This window comes from Salvelinus namaycush, chromosome 23 (genome assembly GCF_016432855.1).
Source record: "Salvelinus namaycush isolate Seneca chromosome 23, SaNama_1.0, whole genome shotgun sequence".
Taxonomy (NCBI): Eukaryota; Metazoa; Chordata; class Actinopteri; order Salmoniformes; family Salmonidae; genus Salvelinus; species Salvelinus namaycush.
The window spans coordinates 22440348-22460220 of record NC_052329.1 but is presented as its reverse complement, the minus strand read 5'-3'; the positions used below and the strand labels follow the sequence as shown (position 1 = coordinate 22460220).

At 45.1% G+C, this 19873-nt stretch overlaps 1 protein-coding gene across 1 annotated transcript in view; it reads left to right on the top strand.

Annotated features, from left to right (window-relative positions):
• LOC120018538 (membrane-associated phosphatidylinositol transfer protein 3-like) overlaps window positions 1–19873 on the top strand; it is a 158360-nt gene that overhangs the window by 91914 nt on the left and 46573 nt on the right. The window contains exons 7-11 of the mRNA XM_038961758.1: window positions 3578–3767; window positions 4758–4898; window positions 5881–6074; window positions 12271–12428; window positions 13262–13450. Of these exons, the coding sequence (XP_038817686.1) occupies window positions 3578–3767; window positions 4758–4898; window positions 5881–6074; window positions 12271–12428; window positions 13262–13450 (872 nt within the window). The remainder of the gene's footprint in view (window positions 1–3577; window positions 3768–4757; window positions 4899–5880; window positions 6075–12270; window positions 12429–13261; window positions 13451–19873) is intronic.

Sequence of the window (19873 nt, the reverse complement as noted above, 5' to 3'; positions counted from 1 at the left end):
CAGGTACAGCAATCAAGTTGTTTTTGTGGAAGAGGAAGCAGTCGACAGAGCAGTGTCAGAGATGCCCAAGGATGTGCCACTAGTTCCATCTACGATGAAGATGCATCAGGCAGTAACACTTTTTAAGTGACCTACAGCCATGGAGAGCTGACCTACAGGGATGTCAGCTGCTTGTGCACAGCAAGACAACATCTGAACTGTGAGTGCTTTAATGCAAATCATTTCACATTTAATTGACAGAAGGCTCCACATTTAATTGACAGAAGGCTACCACAACCACAGAAAATCAATGTCAAAGTCCTGAGGTTGTTGGCAAATGGTGTGTGCTGAAGTACGACGGTCAACTGTACCCTGGCATCATCACAGACAAACACACACGGTTCGTTGTATGAAAGGATTGGGGCCAACAGGTTTTGCTGGCCAGCCCGCGAAGACATCCTTTGGTACCCGTTTCAAGACATCCTGTGTACCATCCCACCAGCGAGGCAAGTCACAGCTCGTTACATGGAAACTGACAACGGCCAAACTAGAGATTGTTTCTTAGAAAAGGCTAGTTTTTGTTCATTAATTTATTGCAATTCAATATGAAATAAAATTGTATGTCGTGTTTACAAGTGAATGTTGTGTTTTATATGCAGAAAATAGTATTTTCAAGTTAATATTAGGTACTGGCAGTCAATGTAGAGATCTGAGGATCTGCTTAATATGCTCAGCTTTTTGTATTTGTTGTCTTTCTTGCCTTTTGTAGAGGAAGATGGAGAACCCATACTGTGCAGAGGCAGGAGCCAGACACACATGCTGCAGGGGAGGAGCAATACTCACACCTTCTCTCTCTCTCCACCGCCAATCCCGCACACACACACACACACACACACACACACACACACACACACACACACACACACACACACACACACACACACACACACACACACACACACAAGCACACGCTCACATACACGCACACACAATTGTTACTGCTTTTATGTTGCTATTTAGACTAAGATATTTTTTGCCAAATATAATGACCTCTGTATTATCTTTGTTTAATTGAAGGAAGTTCTGTGACATCCAGTTATTCTCACACACACAGACACTCATTTCTGTGACCAGGTGCTCATTCCTGTGACCCAGTGCTCATTCCTGTTACTTCATTGTTTTTTATTAAAACAAATAAAGATAAACCACTTATTTTTCAAATATGTTTGGTCTATCCTTTAAACAATTGTTTGATAAATCACATTATAGATTTTTTATAAAATTGAGGTTGGGGTCTCCCTTAAAAAAAAAAAATGGCTTTGTGTTAAAAAAAGATATGTTGTGACTTTTTAGCTACAGATATATATATTTTTTTAACATGTAACCAATTATTTATTTAAAATACTCACTTTATTGAGGGGAAAACAAAGCAACTAGTGGGCATGACTTTTAATTGATATTTAAACAGAGTTTTGGTAACAGGACTGAGAAAAATGCAACCATCTTCCATTTAGAAGCCTTGTAAAAAAAAATCATACATTTGTCTAAGATTGATCATTACACATTTTGAATAGTTAAACGTGTGTTATTAGATACAGTGCTGAAAAAAGATAAAGAATGAAGTTTAATTTCGAAAAGTTTCAACATTCAAATGGCACCGATTTGGCGGAATGGCCCTTATGCTTTCAGTACTAGATTCATTCTCTGATCCTTTGATTGGATTGTCACGACTTCCGCCGAAGTCGGTCCCTCTCCTTGTTCGGGCGACGTTCGGCGGTTGACGTCACCGGCCTTCTAGCCACCGCCGATCCACTTTTAATTTTCCATTTGTTCTGTCTGTTTTGTCTTTCACACCTGGCTTCACTCAACCAATTACTTGTTTATTATTTAACCCTCTGTTCCCCATGTTTTGTTTGTGAGTGATTGTTCTTTGTACATCGGTCCGTTTTCGTGGGCTCGCTATGTTGCTTTGTATTTTTTAAATTTTCAGTAAAGTACGTTGATTACTCATATCTGCTGTCCTGCGCCTGATTCTCTACACCAGCTACACACAGGACCTTTACATGGGTAGACATGTCAGTTCATGCTGCAAGAGTTCTGATAGGTTGGAGGACATCCTCCAGAGGTTGTCATAATTACTGTGAAAGTCTATGGAAGGGGGTGAAAACCATGAGCCTCCTAGGTTTTGTATTGAAGTCAATGTACCAGAGGAAGACATAAGCTAGCACCATGGTGTTACCCTACAGATTGCTGCTGAGGCTACTGTAGACCTTCATTGCAAAACAGTGTGTTTTAATAAATGATTTGGTGACATGAATACATTTAGTATAGTTTTATCTTAAAAGGGTAACTTTAAAAAGAAAATGTTTTATAATTTCAATAATTATGAAATTCACCAAGGAGGATGGTCCTCCCCTTCCTCCTCTGAGGAGCCTCCACTGATATATACTGCAGTAATGCAGTTACAGTGTAAGTACTTACAGTACTCAGCTTTAAAAGCAGACAGTCGGCCATTCTGGGGTCAGATACATTCTAGTCAAATGGCAGTTTTTACCTAGCACATTGCCTACCTATACCTGTGAAATAACTGAACAGAAAACTGTTCCTATCACCTGCATATTGTAGGTGTCTTATTATAGTGGTGTCACAGTTTCTTGCTCCATGTTCCCCACCACAGACACAGGGGATCTGTTCACAGAGAGAGAGAGAGGGTGGGGAACATGGCGCATGACATCACAGCTTCAGCTTGCCATTTACCTGGGAAGCTCCTTTCCTGGCTAGTCTCATCAATGGATACTGCTGGGTAGGGACCTCCTCTACAGATGGAGTCTTCACACCACGCAGACCCCATCCTATCCATGACTGCACCCATATTTCAGCCTTGGCACAGATTTGGCCAGTTCCTGTAATCTGAGCTGCTGATGGATGGTGATAGGTACAGCTGTTCAAGGAGTGCTGGCAAGGGCAAGGCTATTGTTCACTGTTTCCCCACACTGTTGGATAATGGATCTTGGACACTGGCGTGCGCACTGTCACTCTGATTCACACACACATGCACACACATCAGATAAACAGAGCATAGGGTGCTATCAGACATTCAGAGGAGGCGAGGTTGTGCCAGCAGGGGAGAGTCTGCCAGCCTGCACCTGTAAAGAGAGTGGAAGAGAGAGTGAGTGGAAGAGAGAGAGTGAGAGAGATAGTGTGTGGGGGGGGGGGGGGGGGGGGGTGAATAGCCACAGGCTCATTCATCATATTTATACATTCCATGGTAACAAATCATTTTGTTCGCTCTTTTTCCCAAAATAACCTTGGATTATCAGAAACAGCCAATTACAAGACTTTTTCCAAATTCCATTTCCCATGACATTTTTGTGCAGTGGAAACGCTTGATGAAGGAATGCCTGTTAATACTGTAAATGTCAGAGGGCTCTCCATTCACCATATAGGCACATTCCATTTTCCATGTAAGACACAAAGCTATGGCAACTCAAGTCATTTTTCAGGGATAAATAAGATTTTGAATTGAATTGATTGTTATTCAAGGCACACAAATGACTCACTTCCTGTTGTGTGTTTCCCTCCTTCCTATCCCCTCCAGTCTGAACCCGTACAGCTATGACGAGAGCTGTGTATCCAGCAGCGTTGACCACCTGCCCCTGGCTGCCCTCCCGCTCCTTGCCATCGCAGCGCCAAACTACCAGGACGCCGTGGCAACTCTCATCACCCGCACCAACCAGGTCTACCACAGCTTCCTCGAGTCCCAGGACGGACAGGGCTTCACTGGCCAGGTGGGTCCGTCCTCTAGTGTCCCACCTAGACAGGGCCTCACTGGCCAGGTGGGTCTGTCCTATAGTGTCCCCCCCCAGACAGGGCTTCACTGGCCAGGTGTGTCTGTCCCTCTAAAGTGTCCCCCAATATAGGTCTTCACTGGCCAGGTGGGTCCACCCCTCTAAAGTGTCCCCCAATATAGGGCTTCACTGGCCAGGTGGGTCCGTCCTCCTAAAGTGTCCCCCCATAAAGGTCTTCACTGGCGAGGTGGGTCCATCCTCTAAAGTGTCCCCTCGGCTCCCACAGGGTCACACTGACTCACTAGAGATGAGTCATACTGTAAGGAACAAGGGAGGAGAAGAGGAGAGAGAGAAAGGAAGATCTCATTGTCTCTAATCTCTCATGCCAAATCCAATAATGTGCTGCAGTCCATTTAATGGAAGCCAATAATTTCCAGAGGAAGTGATGATTGGGATAGAGAGGGCTGGGTAATCTTCTGTGTTCACTGTGGGGACTAGTGTCGCCAGAGGCCTGCAGCTTTATCATGCCGTCTGCAGACCCCATTAACTTTCACACACCTGTGGACAATCCCCTCTCTGATAAGGACCTGTGTTCTAATTAAGCACTGTAATTTTAAAGAGCGCATTATTGGCAAAACCATACAATGTTTAAACTCTATTAAATTGAACTTCCTCTCCTTGCATAACTTTGACAAGATTTGTGGTCATAACGCAATTCTTAGTCAGGAAGCCAAGTACAATGGTTGCACGCCAAACCAATTAAGGAGAAAATTGTGTTGTTCCCTCAGACTGAGTCAGTCCTAATGAAGTGTGCTATTGACATTCAGATTCAACTGTGGATCTGAACAGGCACGGGGCCCAAATCTGCCTGCTGGGAAGGCTTGGCAGCCTACATTGATTGAGTGGAGCAAGGTTTTCTAAAACGGTGTGTGTGTACTGTATGTGCGTCTGTGTGTGCGTGCATGTGTGTGTGTGTGTGTTCCCGTCCAGGTGTGTGTGATGGGCGACTGTGTGGGAGGTGTGTTGTGCTTCGACGCCCTATGTTTCAGCAGCAGCAGTAGTAGCAGCCAGAGGCAGCACAGCAGCCCCAGCCACAGCAGCAGCAGGAACAACAGCACTGAGAGCCTCAAGGTAGGAGCATGACACATTACAACTCAATCAACTTGCTCTCTAACATGTTCTGTAAAACTGCACTTTTGGATGCCCCTAAGAGAATTTTGAATTGAGGCATTACAATATCAGTTTGTGCTTTCTGTGCTATTCAACTATCTCCCCATGGCGTGTAGCTAGAATTGTGTAAGTTCTTCTCTGTTCAGACAGCTTTCCTCTCAGAAAATCTCTCCTACCCCATGCTATCCCGGCCAAGACCTTGAAATTACTCGGTGTCCTCTCTCTCCATCCTGAGCTGGCCTGTCTTTTCCTGTTTGTTTACACCCAGTTACAGTAGCATTGCATGATCCCCTGGGCTGCTCTTTCTGTCCTAGCCCCTCCTCTCTCCCCTCTCTGCTATCTCTCTCTTTCTCTCGCTCACTCTATATCTGTTCTCCTATTTCCCCTCTCTCTCTCTAACCTCAAATCTACTTTGCCCACTTCTACTCTCCTGTAACCTCAAACATAAAACAGGATCAAAATCTCTCTGGAGTTAGCAGACATGGGTTGAAATACTTTTGAGGGTATTTCAATTACTTTCAGAGACATTTCAAAGTAAGTAGTTGAATATTAGAATGTATTTGGAAATACTGTACACATGGAAAGTATTGGTTTGTATTTGAAAAATACTCAAACACAGACAAGTGTATTTTTAAATACAAATATTTAAATACTCCATGCATTTAAACTCGGGTCTGTTTGGTCCTAGGGGTATTTTAAATAATGTATTTAGAAACAAGAATTTGAACAAAAATACTCATACACAGAAAATAAGTATTTCAAATAGAAATACTCAAATACACATGTATTTAAATCCAGGTCTGGTAGCTAGCCAGCTCCCACATTCTCATATGTGCTGAGAGAGAGGGATTAGCAATGAGCTGCTCGTTTGTGTACAGTTATGGTATTTGAGTGTGAGTGAAGCGTGAAGGCTTGTGTCCCTCGCTCTCTTCCTCCCACGCAGGATAACCCTGAGGACAGCCCCTGTCACAGCCCCAGCCTGGGCCTCAGCTCCAGTAAGAGGCTGAGTAAGAGCAACATTGATATCTCTGCAATGCCCAGCGATGGACACAGCCAGGCCAGACAGCCCCTCAGCAGGAAACAGAGTGACTCGTACGATGGAGACACATCTACAGGACAACACAGCTTCTTCAGCAGGTACTGTAGACAGAGAACAGCTCTCCGATGGAAGCTAACCACAACCCTAACCCTAGCTTCATGTCCACATCCCGGTTCCACCCTAGCCATAACCCTAACCCTCGCTTCATGTCCACACCTGGCTCAACCCTAACTCTAATTTCAATGTCTATTGTCCTCCAAAAGTGGGGGACAATACCTACAAAAGCACAATTCATGCACCATGGTTGGATTATGAGGCAGTAGTAACAGTATACTTTTCCCTTTGCTCACTGTGATAGACACAGTGGGGATTATTCTGCCTTTTAGCTCTCTTGGCAAGGACTCTATTGACATTCCGATTCAATTAAGATAAAGGTTAAATACTGTAGATACTCAGATTTAGGGAAAATCCCATAATAGTATACTCCTACCATCACATTCTTGCCATATACCACTGTCATTAGAATCATATCTGAATACATGTTTTCTTATCACATAGTTCTATACCCGATGTTTATTCCAGACATTTCTAGTGACATTTTGAATGATGTGTGTATGAGTGCACATCTATCCATCTAGCTATGTTCTCTGTGGTGTGATGGGATAACCCAGATGTACTGTAGCTATCTGGCCCTCATCCCGGTTGTCATGGGATGTTTTATTTCTGTGTGTGTCACTCTGTCATCAATATTTGCTGCAATATGGTCCTTTCTGCCTGCCTTTCTGCCTGCCTGTCTACCTGCCTGCTTGTCTGCATTTCTGCCTGGCTTTCTTGCCTGTCTGCTTGTCTGCCTGACTCCCTGTCGGCCTGCTGAGGGCTATAAATAGCCAGTGTGAATACTGTAGGAGACTGACTACTGCAGCTAAAGCTGGCTGGACGGGGAGCTCCCAGCTCACTACCATGCTACCAATTAACCAGCACCAAGCAACCAGTGTTCCCATTCCAAATCACATGTTCCAGTGAGGCTCACGTAGTTATAGTCAGAGAAATACCATTTTATTTCTAAGGCTACAGTAGCCAGGTCCCTGGCAACCTAGGCTGAATCCTAAATGACACCCTATTCCCTATGAAAGTTCCCCCAGCCCTTCCCACAGGGTATCCCCACCCCCTCACAGGGAGGGCTCTGCTCTGGTTCAGTTTAGGCTGTTTTTAGAGCTGTGATACCCAGGCATCAGCCCACTCATCAGGGGCCTCTGCCTATCTCTGGGTCACCTGCCTGTCAAAAGCTTCCTTTTTCACCTAAACCAGGGGATTTTACTCTACCCGCAGTCCCTGCAGTTATATCTGCAGTGTGGATTTAGGGTAATTAAATATTGCGTGTCTGAAGGGCGGGTGGTTGGTGGGCGGGTTGAATAAAGAGAAACAATACCTTTAAAAAATCCGTAAATGTATCATTATTGTGAAATTTTTATAGTCTACGTTGACGTTTTTCTTTCATTATTTTAGGCTATCAGGTATTAGTACTTAAATGTATACGCGCCAAATTGCCGACACAGACAATCGCCAAATAATGCTTTTGAGAAGGGGCAGAATGTAACGGTATTCGTCGTCTGAAGAAGAGGAATCATCGGACCAAAGCACAGTGTGGTAAGTGTTCATGCTTGTTTTATAAAAACTGAACACTATAACAAAAATAAACAAGAGAATAACCGAAACAGTCCTGTAAGGTGAAAACACTAAACAGAAATTAACTACCCACAAAAACCATGTGGGAAAAAGCTACCTAAGTATGGTTCCCAATCAGAGACAACGATAGACAGCTGCCCTGACTGAGAACCATACCCGGCCAAAACAAAGAAATACAAAACATAGAAAAAAGAACATAGAATGCCCACCCAAATCACACCCTGACCAAACCAAAATAGAGACATAAAAAGCTCTCTACGGTCAGGGCGTGACAGTACCCCCCTCCCAAAGGTGCGGACTCCGGCCGCAAAACCTGAACCCATAGGGAAGGGTCTGGGTGGGCATTTCTCCGCGGTGGCGGCTCTGGTGAGGGACGTAGACCCCGCTCCACCACCGCCGACCCCGGACTGGGGACCCTCGTAGCGGGCCCCGGACTGGGGACCCTCGTTGGGAGCTCTGGACTGAAGGGCGCCTCTGGAAGCTCCGGACTGAAGGGCGCCTCTGGAAGCTCCGGACTGAAGGGCGCCTCTGGAAGCTCCGGACTGAAGGGCGCCTCTGGAAGCTCCGGACTGAAGGTCGCCTCTGGAAGCTCCGGACTGAAGGGCGCCTCTGGAAGCTCCGGACTGAAGGGCGCCTCTGGAAGCTCCGGACTGAAGGGTGCCTCTGGAAGCTCCGGACTGAAGGGCAACACTGGAGGCTCTGGACTGGAGGGAGTCGCTGGAAGCTCCTGACTGGAGGGCGACGCTGGAGGCTCCGGACTGGAGGGCGTCGCTGGAGGCTCCGGACTGGAGGGCGACTCTGGAGGGAGAAGACGCAGAGACAACCTGGTGCGTGGGGCTGCCACAGGGCCCACCAGGCTGGGGAGACCTACAGGAGACCTGGTGCGTAGAGGAGGCACCGGATGAACCGGGCTGTGGGGGAGCACTGGAGCTCTGGTGCGCAGCCTTGGCACCACTCCTCCAGGCTGAATGCCCACTTTAGCCCGGCCCCTCCAGAGTGCAGGCACAGGTCGAACCGGGCTGTGGGGGAGCACTGGAGATCTGGTGCTTAACACTCGCACCTCTCCATTAGGCTCAATGCCCACTTTTGCCCGGCACGGGCGGAGCGCAAGCATAGGACGAACTGAACCCTCCCAGCGACCCGGAGACACAGTAAACAGAGCCGGCGCAGGATTCCCTGGAACGAAACGGCGCACCGGAGACCAAACGCGCTGAGCTGGCACAATCCGCCCTGGCTGGATGCCCACTCTCGCATGGCACTTGCGGGGGGCTGGCATATAGCGCTCCGGGCTATGAGCGCGCACTGGAGACACCGTGCGCTTCACCGCATAACACGGTGCCTGACCAGTACCACGCTGCTTCCGGTAAGCATGGGGAGTTGGCTCAGGTCTATCGCCTGACTCTGCCAATCTACCCGTGTGCCCCCACCCCCCAAAAAATTGGGGGTCTGCCTCTCATGCCTGCTGCGCTGCCTTGCCTCATATCGCCGCCTCTCAGCTTTAGCTGCCTCTAGTTCTTCCTTCGGGCGGCGATATTCCCCAGCCTGTCTCCAAGGTCCCTGTCCGTCCAATATCTCCTCCCAAGTCCAGGAGTCCTGAACCCTCTGCTCCTCGTTACCACGCTGCTTGGTCCGTTTGTGGTGGGTAGTTCTGTAACGGTATTTGTCGTATGAAGAAGAGGAATCATCGGACCAAAGCGCAGCGTGGTAAGTGTTCATGCTTGTTTTATAAAACTGAACACTATAACGAAAATAAACAAGAGAATAACCGAAACAGTCCTGTAAGGTGAAAACACTAAACAGAAATTAACTACCCACAAAAACCATGTGGGAAAAAGCTACCTAAGTATGGTTCCCAATCAGAGACAACGATAGACAGCTGTCCCTGATTGAGAACCATACCCGGCCAAAACAAAGAAATACAAAACATAGAAAAAAGAACATAGAATGCCCACCCAAATCACACCCTGACCAAACCAAAATAGAGACATAAAAAGCTCTCTACGGTCAGGGCGTGACACAGAAAATGTTAACATCAATACATGGTGGAAAAACGGACATTGTCGAAGTTTAATTCAATAAGACAAAAGCAGCGAAAGGAGAGTTGAAAATAAAGAGAAGGGCGGGACAGAAAAGTCATGTTTGGAAAAGATTTGGTGAAGTGGTAAAAGAGGATGATAGCAGCCCCTGCCAGAACCCCCCCTTCTATTTTCCTTAATTTTTGTGGCTAGATTCAAATACTTTCTGTTGCACACAGAGTCAAATACTTTCTATAGAACAAACTTCACGTCAGGATAATCAACCGAAATGAATAATTCATGTATGTGTGTTATATTAAACACAGAGGGAGTAAAATGTTGGCAAGCAATAAACATTTCAGAACAGCTATTGCTGAATTATTATCCTTACACTTTCAAAAATACTAGTCGAATAAGACATTGGAGAGATGACGAATTTTGACAAAAATATTTATTTATAGACTAATACAAATCAGTAGCGGATTTAGGTACGGGCGACATGGACAGGGCGCGGGCGCTGAAGGGGGGTTCGCCCAGGGCACCATATTGAAACAAATAGCCAAACCGAAAACTGCAGACAAAAATGCTTTCTGTTACTAAGATCAGGGAAATGTAGGCTAAACTGTCAATGGAGTGAAGAGCAGAAATCTCAACTAGCATGCAAGTCGCAGCAATGAAGAACGCGAAGGGGGGGGGGGGGGTGGGGTGGGGGGGGGGGGGGTGATTATGTCAGGGGGGAGATTTTGGGCACAACACCGGCTGTTATGTGTGATGATTGTGAGTCGCTATACAAATTCCACAGTCAGAAAACGGGACTTCAAATAGGCCTATGGCATGTCAAGGGAACTGTAGCCTATTGTTAATATGGGTTAAATTAAAACTGAAATCTGGACATCTAACCAGAATAACCTACAGTTTTTTGGCAAACTTCTGATAATACTAGTCCCGTGCGAATCGACATCCCTGTGTTTTGAGAGAAAATGTCTTGAGTTTTACAGGTGTTGCTCGAGGTTTGAGCAAGAACACGTAGTGCTGCGCATAGCCTATATATGAATGGCCTACGTGTATCAACTTTCACAGTGAATGCTTTTGTTTATACGTTTTGTGCAAATTAATTGAACATCGCCAAATGCATCATAAAAAACATTGTGCCTATTTAATGCAACCCTTGATGTCAATAGATCGCAAAGCTGCATTCAACTGAGCTACGCGTTTGGAACTAGTTCACTTTCTCATCCATAGCCTAAAAAGGCATAACAAGTGCAAGTTAGCTGTTAAACTCACATCTGATCTGAAGGCTGGGGGCATTTAGGACGTCTTCTACTGCGGATCGCTAAAATATAATTATGTTCACACTTCCTCAATTCAAATATTATGGCGACACTATACCAAATATGGTTTGGTACGGTTTAGAAACTTGGGAGTCAAGCTCGAGTTATCAGTGTAGCCTGTTATTGCCTGGACTTGTTGAAATATCTTCACACCTTGGAGAAAACCTCCAGGATTCTGTCATAACTGTCAATTTATATATGCACTACTTCAAAAGTTTGGGGTCACTTAGAAATGTCCTTGTTTTTGAAAGAAAAGCACTTTTTTTTTGTCCATTAAAATAACATCAAATTGATCAGAAATACAGTGTAGACATTGATAATATTGTAAATGAGCATTGTAGCTGGAAACGGCAGATTTTTTGTGGAATGTCTACATAGGCATACAGAGGCCCATTATCAGCACCCATCACTCCTGTGTTCCAATGGCACATTGTGTTAGATAATCCAAGTTTATCATTTAAAAGGCTAATTGATCATTAGAAAACACTTTTGCAATTATGTTTTTACTTTATCATATAGTCAGGCAGTTGCAGATAGGTTATTAGCAATTGGGTGTGGGTGAACAAACAGCTGACCCACGCACCACTAGTTCAGACCCCAGCAGTAAGAGGTGAATTGATGGAGGACAGGAAAGTAGTTTGGAAGTTAGAGCAAGTGAGAGAGGCAGGAAGTGGGAAGATGAAAGACAAATAGAGCAGCCGGCAATCCAAGGCAGATTGATTTTCCCTTTTAGGCTGGCCACAGACCATAATCCTTCTCTCCATGCTGGCCTTTGTGATGGAAGTGTTCGTTTTGGTTAAACTGCAGGGTCAAGAGGTCTTCTACAGCTGCAGGGTCTGTAGGTTTATAGCCATGCAGTAGGTTTAAGGCTAGTTTGGCTGTTCAAACATCCACAAGCCCCATCCATCTCTCTGCTCTGCCTACTAAGGCCCCAGTCTTGTCTCCCAGATAAAATGTGCTTACCACACACATGCTCATCCACCTGTTATTTACATGCCCACTCAGGACACACACAGTGGCTTGAGTAGTAAAATCCATTATACTGAGTAGGGGAGATGCAGTATTTGAATTTGAGTCAGTCTCTCTAAGAATGAGGTAGTATATTTCTTGTTTGGTATACCCATCCATTTTCCTCTTTTTCTACAGGGATTGCAACATTTGTAGATTTGGTCTATAAAAATAAAACACAAATTCTCTCTACTTCTCTCTTCTCTTTCATCTCCCTCTCTCCTTCCATCCCTCCCTCCTTCCCATTCTCCCAGTCTGATGCAGGAAGGGGTGGAACTGCGTCCCGGCAGCAGCAGTAGTCTGATTTTGAACCCAGGGAGGTTTGACTTTGAGGTCTCCGAATGTTTCCTGCTGGGCTGTCCACTGGGCCTGGTGCTGGCCATGAGACGTACAGTACTGCCTGCTGTCCAGGGTAGGTGTTGTTAGAGAAACACACACACACTTCTCACACACCTCTGTGTCTAGGCAGACCCTGATGCAACACCTTCCTCATAATTTGTAGCTACCTCGCTGATGGACCAGATCGATCATCATACTTCTTTTGCTTGAATATAACACTATGTCAGATGCAGCTTTTTAGAGCCTTTTAAGACTATAGATATATTTTGAGGGCTGCCTTTCCCACACATCACCAGTGGAGGAAAAAGTACTCTATTGTCATACTTGAGTAAACGTAAAGATACCTTAATAGAAAATGACTCAAGTAAAAGTCACCCAGTAAAATACTACTTGAGTGAAAGTCTAAAAGTATTTGGTTTTAAATATAATTAAGTATCAAAAGTAAATAGAATTGCTAAAATGTACTTATGTATCAAAAGTAAAAGTATAAACCATTTAAAATATTAAGCAAACCAGACGGGGCATCATTTTATTTTTTTACTTTTTTATTGGCGGATAGCCAGGGGCACTCCAACACTCAGACATCATTTACAAATGAAGCATTTGTGTTTAGAGAGTCCGCCAGATCAGAGGCAGTAGGGATGACCAGGGATGTTTTCTTGATAAGTGTGTGAATTGGACAATTTTCCTGTCAAAATGTAACGAGTACTTTAGGGTGTCAGGAAAATTAATGGAGTAAAAAGGTAAAGTTTGCAAAAATATTAATAGTAAAGTACAGATACCCCCAAAAATGTCTTAAGTATTACTTTAAAGTATTTTTACTTAAGTACTTTACACCACTGCACATCACATTACACATTTTGTACACACACCAATCTCTGCTGTCTGCTGTCCTGTGTCCCTCAGTAAGCCAACTCCGTCCTGCCTGCAACCAGATCTTCAACTTGTTCTATCCCTCGGACCCCTCTGCCTCCAGACTGGAGCCCCTGCTGGAGCCCCTCTTCCACAAGCTGCCCCCCTTCCCCATGCCACGCTACCAGCGCTACCCCCTGGGAGACGGACGCTGCACACTAATAGGTGAGTCAGAGGGAAAGTGTTAATAGAAAATCAATTCAACTATGGAGGAGATACCAGCGTAGTTTCTGTTATAATTGTATCGCCGTACTGTATTCATCAGCTTTTGGGTTTTGCATTTCAAAGCCAGTGTGAAATATTTGGATAATTCTAAGTAGGTTGGTTCTACACTACACCATTGAGAGCATCTTGACTTAGACTGTTATTTCTGCTACCACACGGCAAGTGGTACTGGAGCGCCAAGACTGGGACCAAACTGAACAGCTTCTACCCCCAAACTGCTGAACAGTTAATCAAATGGCCACCCAGACTATTTGCATTTTAGTTTTTTCCTCTATGCACACTCACTGGACTCTACCCACACATTCACACATACTACACTGGACTCTACCCACACATTCACACATACTACACTGGACTCTACCCACACATTCACACATACTACACTGGACTCTACCCACACATTCACACATACTACACTGGACTCTACCCACACATTCACACATACTACACTGGACTCTACCCACACATTCACACATACTACACTGGACTCTACCCACACATTCACACATACTACACTGGACTCTACCCACACATTCACACATACTACACTGGACTCTACCCACACATTCACACATACTACACTGGACTCTACCCACACATTCACACATACTACACTGGACTCTACCCACACATTCACACATACTACACTGGACTCTACCCACACATTCACACATACTACACTGAACTCTACCCACACATTCACACATACTACACTGGACTCTACCCACACATTCACACATACTACACTGGACTCTACCCACACATTCACACATACTACACTGAACTCTACCCACACATTCACCCATACAACACTGGACTCTACCCACACATTCACACATACTACACTGGACTCTACCCACACATTCACACATACTACACTGAACTCTACCCACACATTCACACATACTACACTGAACTCTACCCACACATTCACACATACTACACTGGACTCTACCCACACATTCACACATACTACACTGGACTCTACCCACACATTCACACATACTACACTGGACTCTACCCACACTTTCACACATACTACACTGGACTCTACCCACACATTCACACATACTACACTGGACTCTACCCACACATTCACACATACTACACTGGACTCTACCCACACATTCACACATACTACACTGGACTCTACCCACACATTCACACATACTACACTGGACTCTACCCACACATTCACACACACTCACTGGACTCTACCCACACATTCACACATACTACACTGGACTCTACCCACACATTCACACAAACTACACTGAACTCTACCCACACATTCACACATACTACACTGGACTCTACCCACACATTCACCCATACGACACTGGACTCTACCCACACATTCACACATACTACACTGGACTCTACCCACACATTCACACATACTACACTGGACTCTACCCACACATTCACACATACTACACTGGACTCTACCCACGCATTCACACATACTACACTTAACTCTACCCACACATTCACACATACTACACTGGACTCTACCCACACATTCACACATACTACACTGGACTCTACCCACACATTCACACATACTACACTGAACTATACCCACACATTCACACATACTACACTGGACTCTACCCACACATTCACACATACTACACTGGACTCTACCCACACATTCACACATACTACACTGGACTCAACCCACACATTCACACATACTACACTGGACTCTACCCACACATTCACACATACTACACTGGAATCTACCCACACATGCACACATACTACACTGAACTCTACCCACACATTCACACATACTACACTGGACTCTACCCACACATTCACACATACTACACTGGACTCTACCCACACATTCACACATACTACACTGAACTCTACCCACACATTCACACATACTACACTGAACTCTACCCACACATTCACACATACTACACTGGACTCTACCCACACATTCACACATACTACACTGGACTCTACCCACACATTCACACATACTACACTGGACTCTACCCACACATTCACACATACTACACTGGACTCTACCCACACATTCACACATACTACACTGGACTCTACCCACACATTCACACATACTACACTGGACTCTACCCACACATTCACACATACTACACTGGACTCTACCCACACATTCACACATACTACACTGGACTCTACCCACACATTCACACATACTACACTGGACTCTACCCACACATTCACATATACTACACTGAACTCTACCCACACATTCACACATACTACACTGGACTCTACCCACACATTCACACATACTACACTGGACTCTACCCACACATTCACACATACTACACTGAACTCTACCCACACATTCACACATACTACACTGAACTCTACCCACACATTCACACATACTACACTGGACTCTACCCACACATTCACACATACTACACTGGACTCTACCCACACATTCACACATACTACACTGGACTCAACCCACACATTCACACATACTACACTGGACTCTACCCACACATTCACACATACTACACTGGACTCTACCCACACATGCACACATACTACACTGGACTCTACCCACACATTCACACATACTACACTGGACTCTACCCATACATTCACACATACTACACTGGACTCTACCCACACATTCACACATACTACACTGGACTCTACCCACACATGCACACATACTACACTGGACTCTACCCACACATTCACACATACTACACTGGACTCTACCCACACATTCACACATACTACACTGGACTCTACCCACACATTCACACATACTACACTGGACTCTACCCACACATTCACACATACTACACTGGACTCTACCCACACATTCACACATACTACACTGGACTCTACCCACACATTCACACATACTACACTGAACTCTACCCACACATTCACACATACTACACTGGACTCTACGCACACATTCACACATACTACACTGAACTCTACCCACACATTCACACATACTACACTGGACTCTACCCACACATTCACACATACTACACTGGACTCTACCCACACATTCACACATACTACACTGAACTCTACCCAGGCATTCACACATACTACACTGAACTCTACCCACACATTCACACATACTACACTGGACTCTACCCACACATTCACACATACTACACTGGACTCTACCCACACATTCACACATACTACACTGAACTCTACCCACACATTCACACATACTACACTGGACTCTACCCACACATTCACACATACTACACTGAACTCTACCCACACATTCACAACACATTCACACATACTACACTGGACTCTACCCACACATTCACACATACTACACTGGACTCTACCCACACATTCACACATACTACACTGGACTCTACCCACACATTCACACATACTACACTGGACTCAACCCACACATTCACACATACTACACTGGACTCTACCCACACATTCACACATACTACACTGGACTCTACCCACACATTCACACACGCTACACTGGACTCTACCCACACATTCACACATACTATACTGGACTCTACCCACACATTCACACATACTACACTGGACTCTACCCACACATGCACACATACTACACTGGACTACCCACACATTCACATATACTACACTGGACTCTACCCACACATTCACACATACTACACTGAACTCTACCCACACATTCACACATACTACACTGGACTCTACCCACACATTCACACATACTACACTGGACTCTACCCACACATTCACACATACTACACTGGACTCTACCCACACATTCACACATACTACACTGAACTCTACCCACACATTCACACATACTACACTGGACTCTACGCACACATTCACACATACTACACTGAACTCTACCCACACATTCACACATACTACACTGGACTCTACCCACACATTCACACATACTACACTGGACTCTACCCACACATTCACACATACTACACTGAACTCTACCCAGGCATTCACACATACTACACTGAACTCTACCCACACATTCACACATACTACACTGGACTCTACCCACACATTCACACATACTACACTGGACTCTACCCACACATTCACACATACTACACTGAACTCTACCCACACATTCACACATACTACACTGGACTCTACCCACACATTCACACATACTACACTGAACTCTACCCACACATTCACAACACATTCACACATACTACACTGGACTCTACCCACACATTCACACATACTACACTGGACTCTACCCACACATTCACACATACTACACTGGACTCTACCCACACATTCACACATACTACACTGGACTCAACCCACACATTCACACATACTACACTGGACTCTACCCACACATTCACACATACTACACTGGACTCTACCCACACATTCACACACGCTACACTGGACTCTACCCACACATTCACACATACTACACTGGACTCTACCCACACATTCACACATACTACACTGGACTCTACCCACACATTCACACATACTACACTGGACTCTACCCACACATTCACACATACTACACTGGACTCTACCCACACATTCACACATACTACACTGGACTCTACCCACACATTCACACATACTACACTGAACTCTACCCACACATTCACACATACTACACTGGACTCTACGCACACATTCACACATACTACACTGAACTCTACCCACACATTCACACATACTACACTGGACTCTACCCACACATTCACACATACTACACTGGACTCTACCCACACATTCACACATACTACACTGAACTCTACCCAGGCATTCACACATACTACACTGAACTCTACCCACACATTCACACATACTACACTGGACTCTACCCACACATTCACACATACTACACTGGACTCTACCCACACATTCACACATACTACACTGAACTCTACCCACACATTCACACATACTACACTGGACTCTACCCACACATTCACACATACTACACTGAACTCTACCCACACATTCACAACACATTCACACATACTACACTGGACTCTACCCACACATTCACACATACTACACTGGACTCTACCCACACATTCACACATACTACACTGGACTCTACCCACACATTCACACATACTACACTGGACTCAACCCACACATTCACACATACTACACTGGACTCTACCCACACATTCACACATACTACACTGGACTCTACCCACACATTCACACACGCTACACTGGACTCTACCCACACATTCACACATACTATACTGGACTCTACCCACACATTCACACATACTACACTGGACTCTACCCACACATGCACACATACTACACTGGACTACCCACACATTCACATATACTACACGGGACTCTACCCACACATTCACACATACTACACTGAACTCTACCCACACATTCACACATACTACACTGGACTCTACCCACACATTCACACATACTACACTGGACTCTACCCACACATTCACACATACTACACTGGACTCTACCCACACATTCACACATACTACACTGAACTCTACCCACACATTCACACATACTACACTGGACTCTACGCACACATTCACACATACTACACTGAACTCTACCCACACATTCACACATACTACACTGGACTCTACCCACACATTCACACATACTACACTGGACTCTACCCACACATTCACACATACTACACTGAACTCTACCCAGGCATTCACACATACTACACTGAACTCTACCCACACATTCACACATACTACACTGGACTCTACCCACACATTCACACATACTACACTGGACTCTACCCACACATTCACACATACTACACTGAACTCTACCCACACATTCACACATACTACACTGGACTCTACCCACACATTCACACATACTACACTGAACTCTACCCACACATTCACAACACATTCACACATACTACACTGGACTCTACCCACACATTCACACATACTACACTGGACTCTACCCACACATTCACACATACTACACTGGACTCTACCCACACATTCACACATACTACACTGGACTCAACCCACACATTCACACATACTACACTGGACTCTACCCACACATTCACACATACTACACTGGACTCTACCCACACATTCACACACGCTACACTGGACTCTACCCACACATTCACACATACTATACTGGACTCTACCCACACATTCACACATACTACACTGGACTCTACCCACACATGCACACATACTACACTGGACTACCCACACATTCACATATACTACACTGGACTCTACCCACACATTCACACATACTACACTGAACTCTACCCACACATTCACACATACTACACTGGACTCTACCCACACATTCACACATACTACACTGAACTCTACCCAGGCATTCACACATACTACACTGAACTCTACCCACACATTC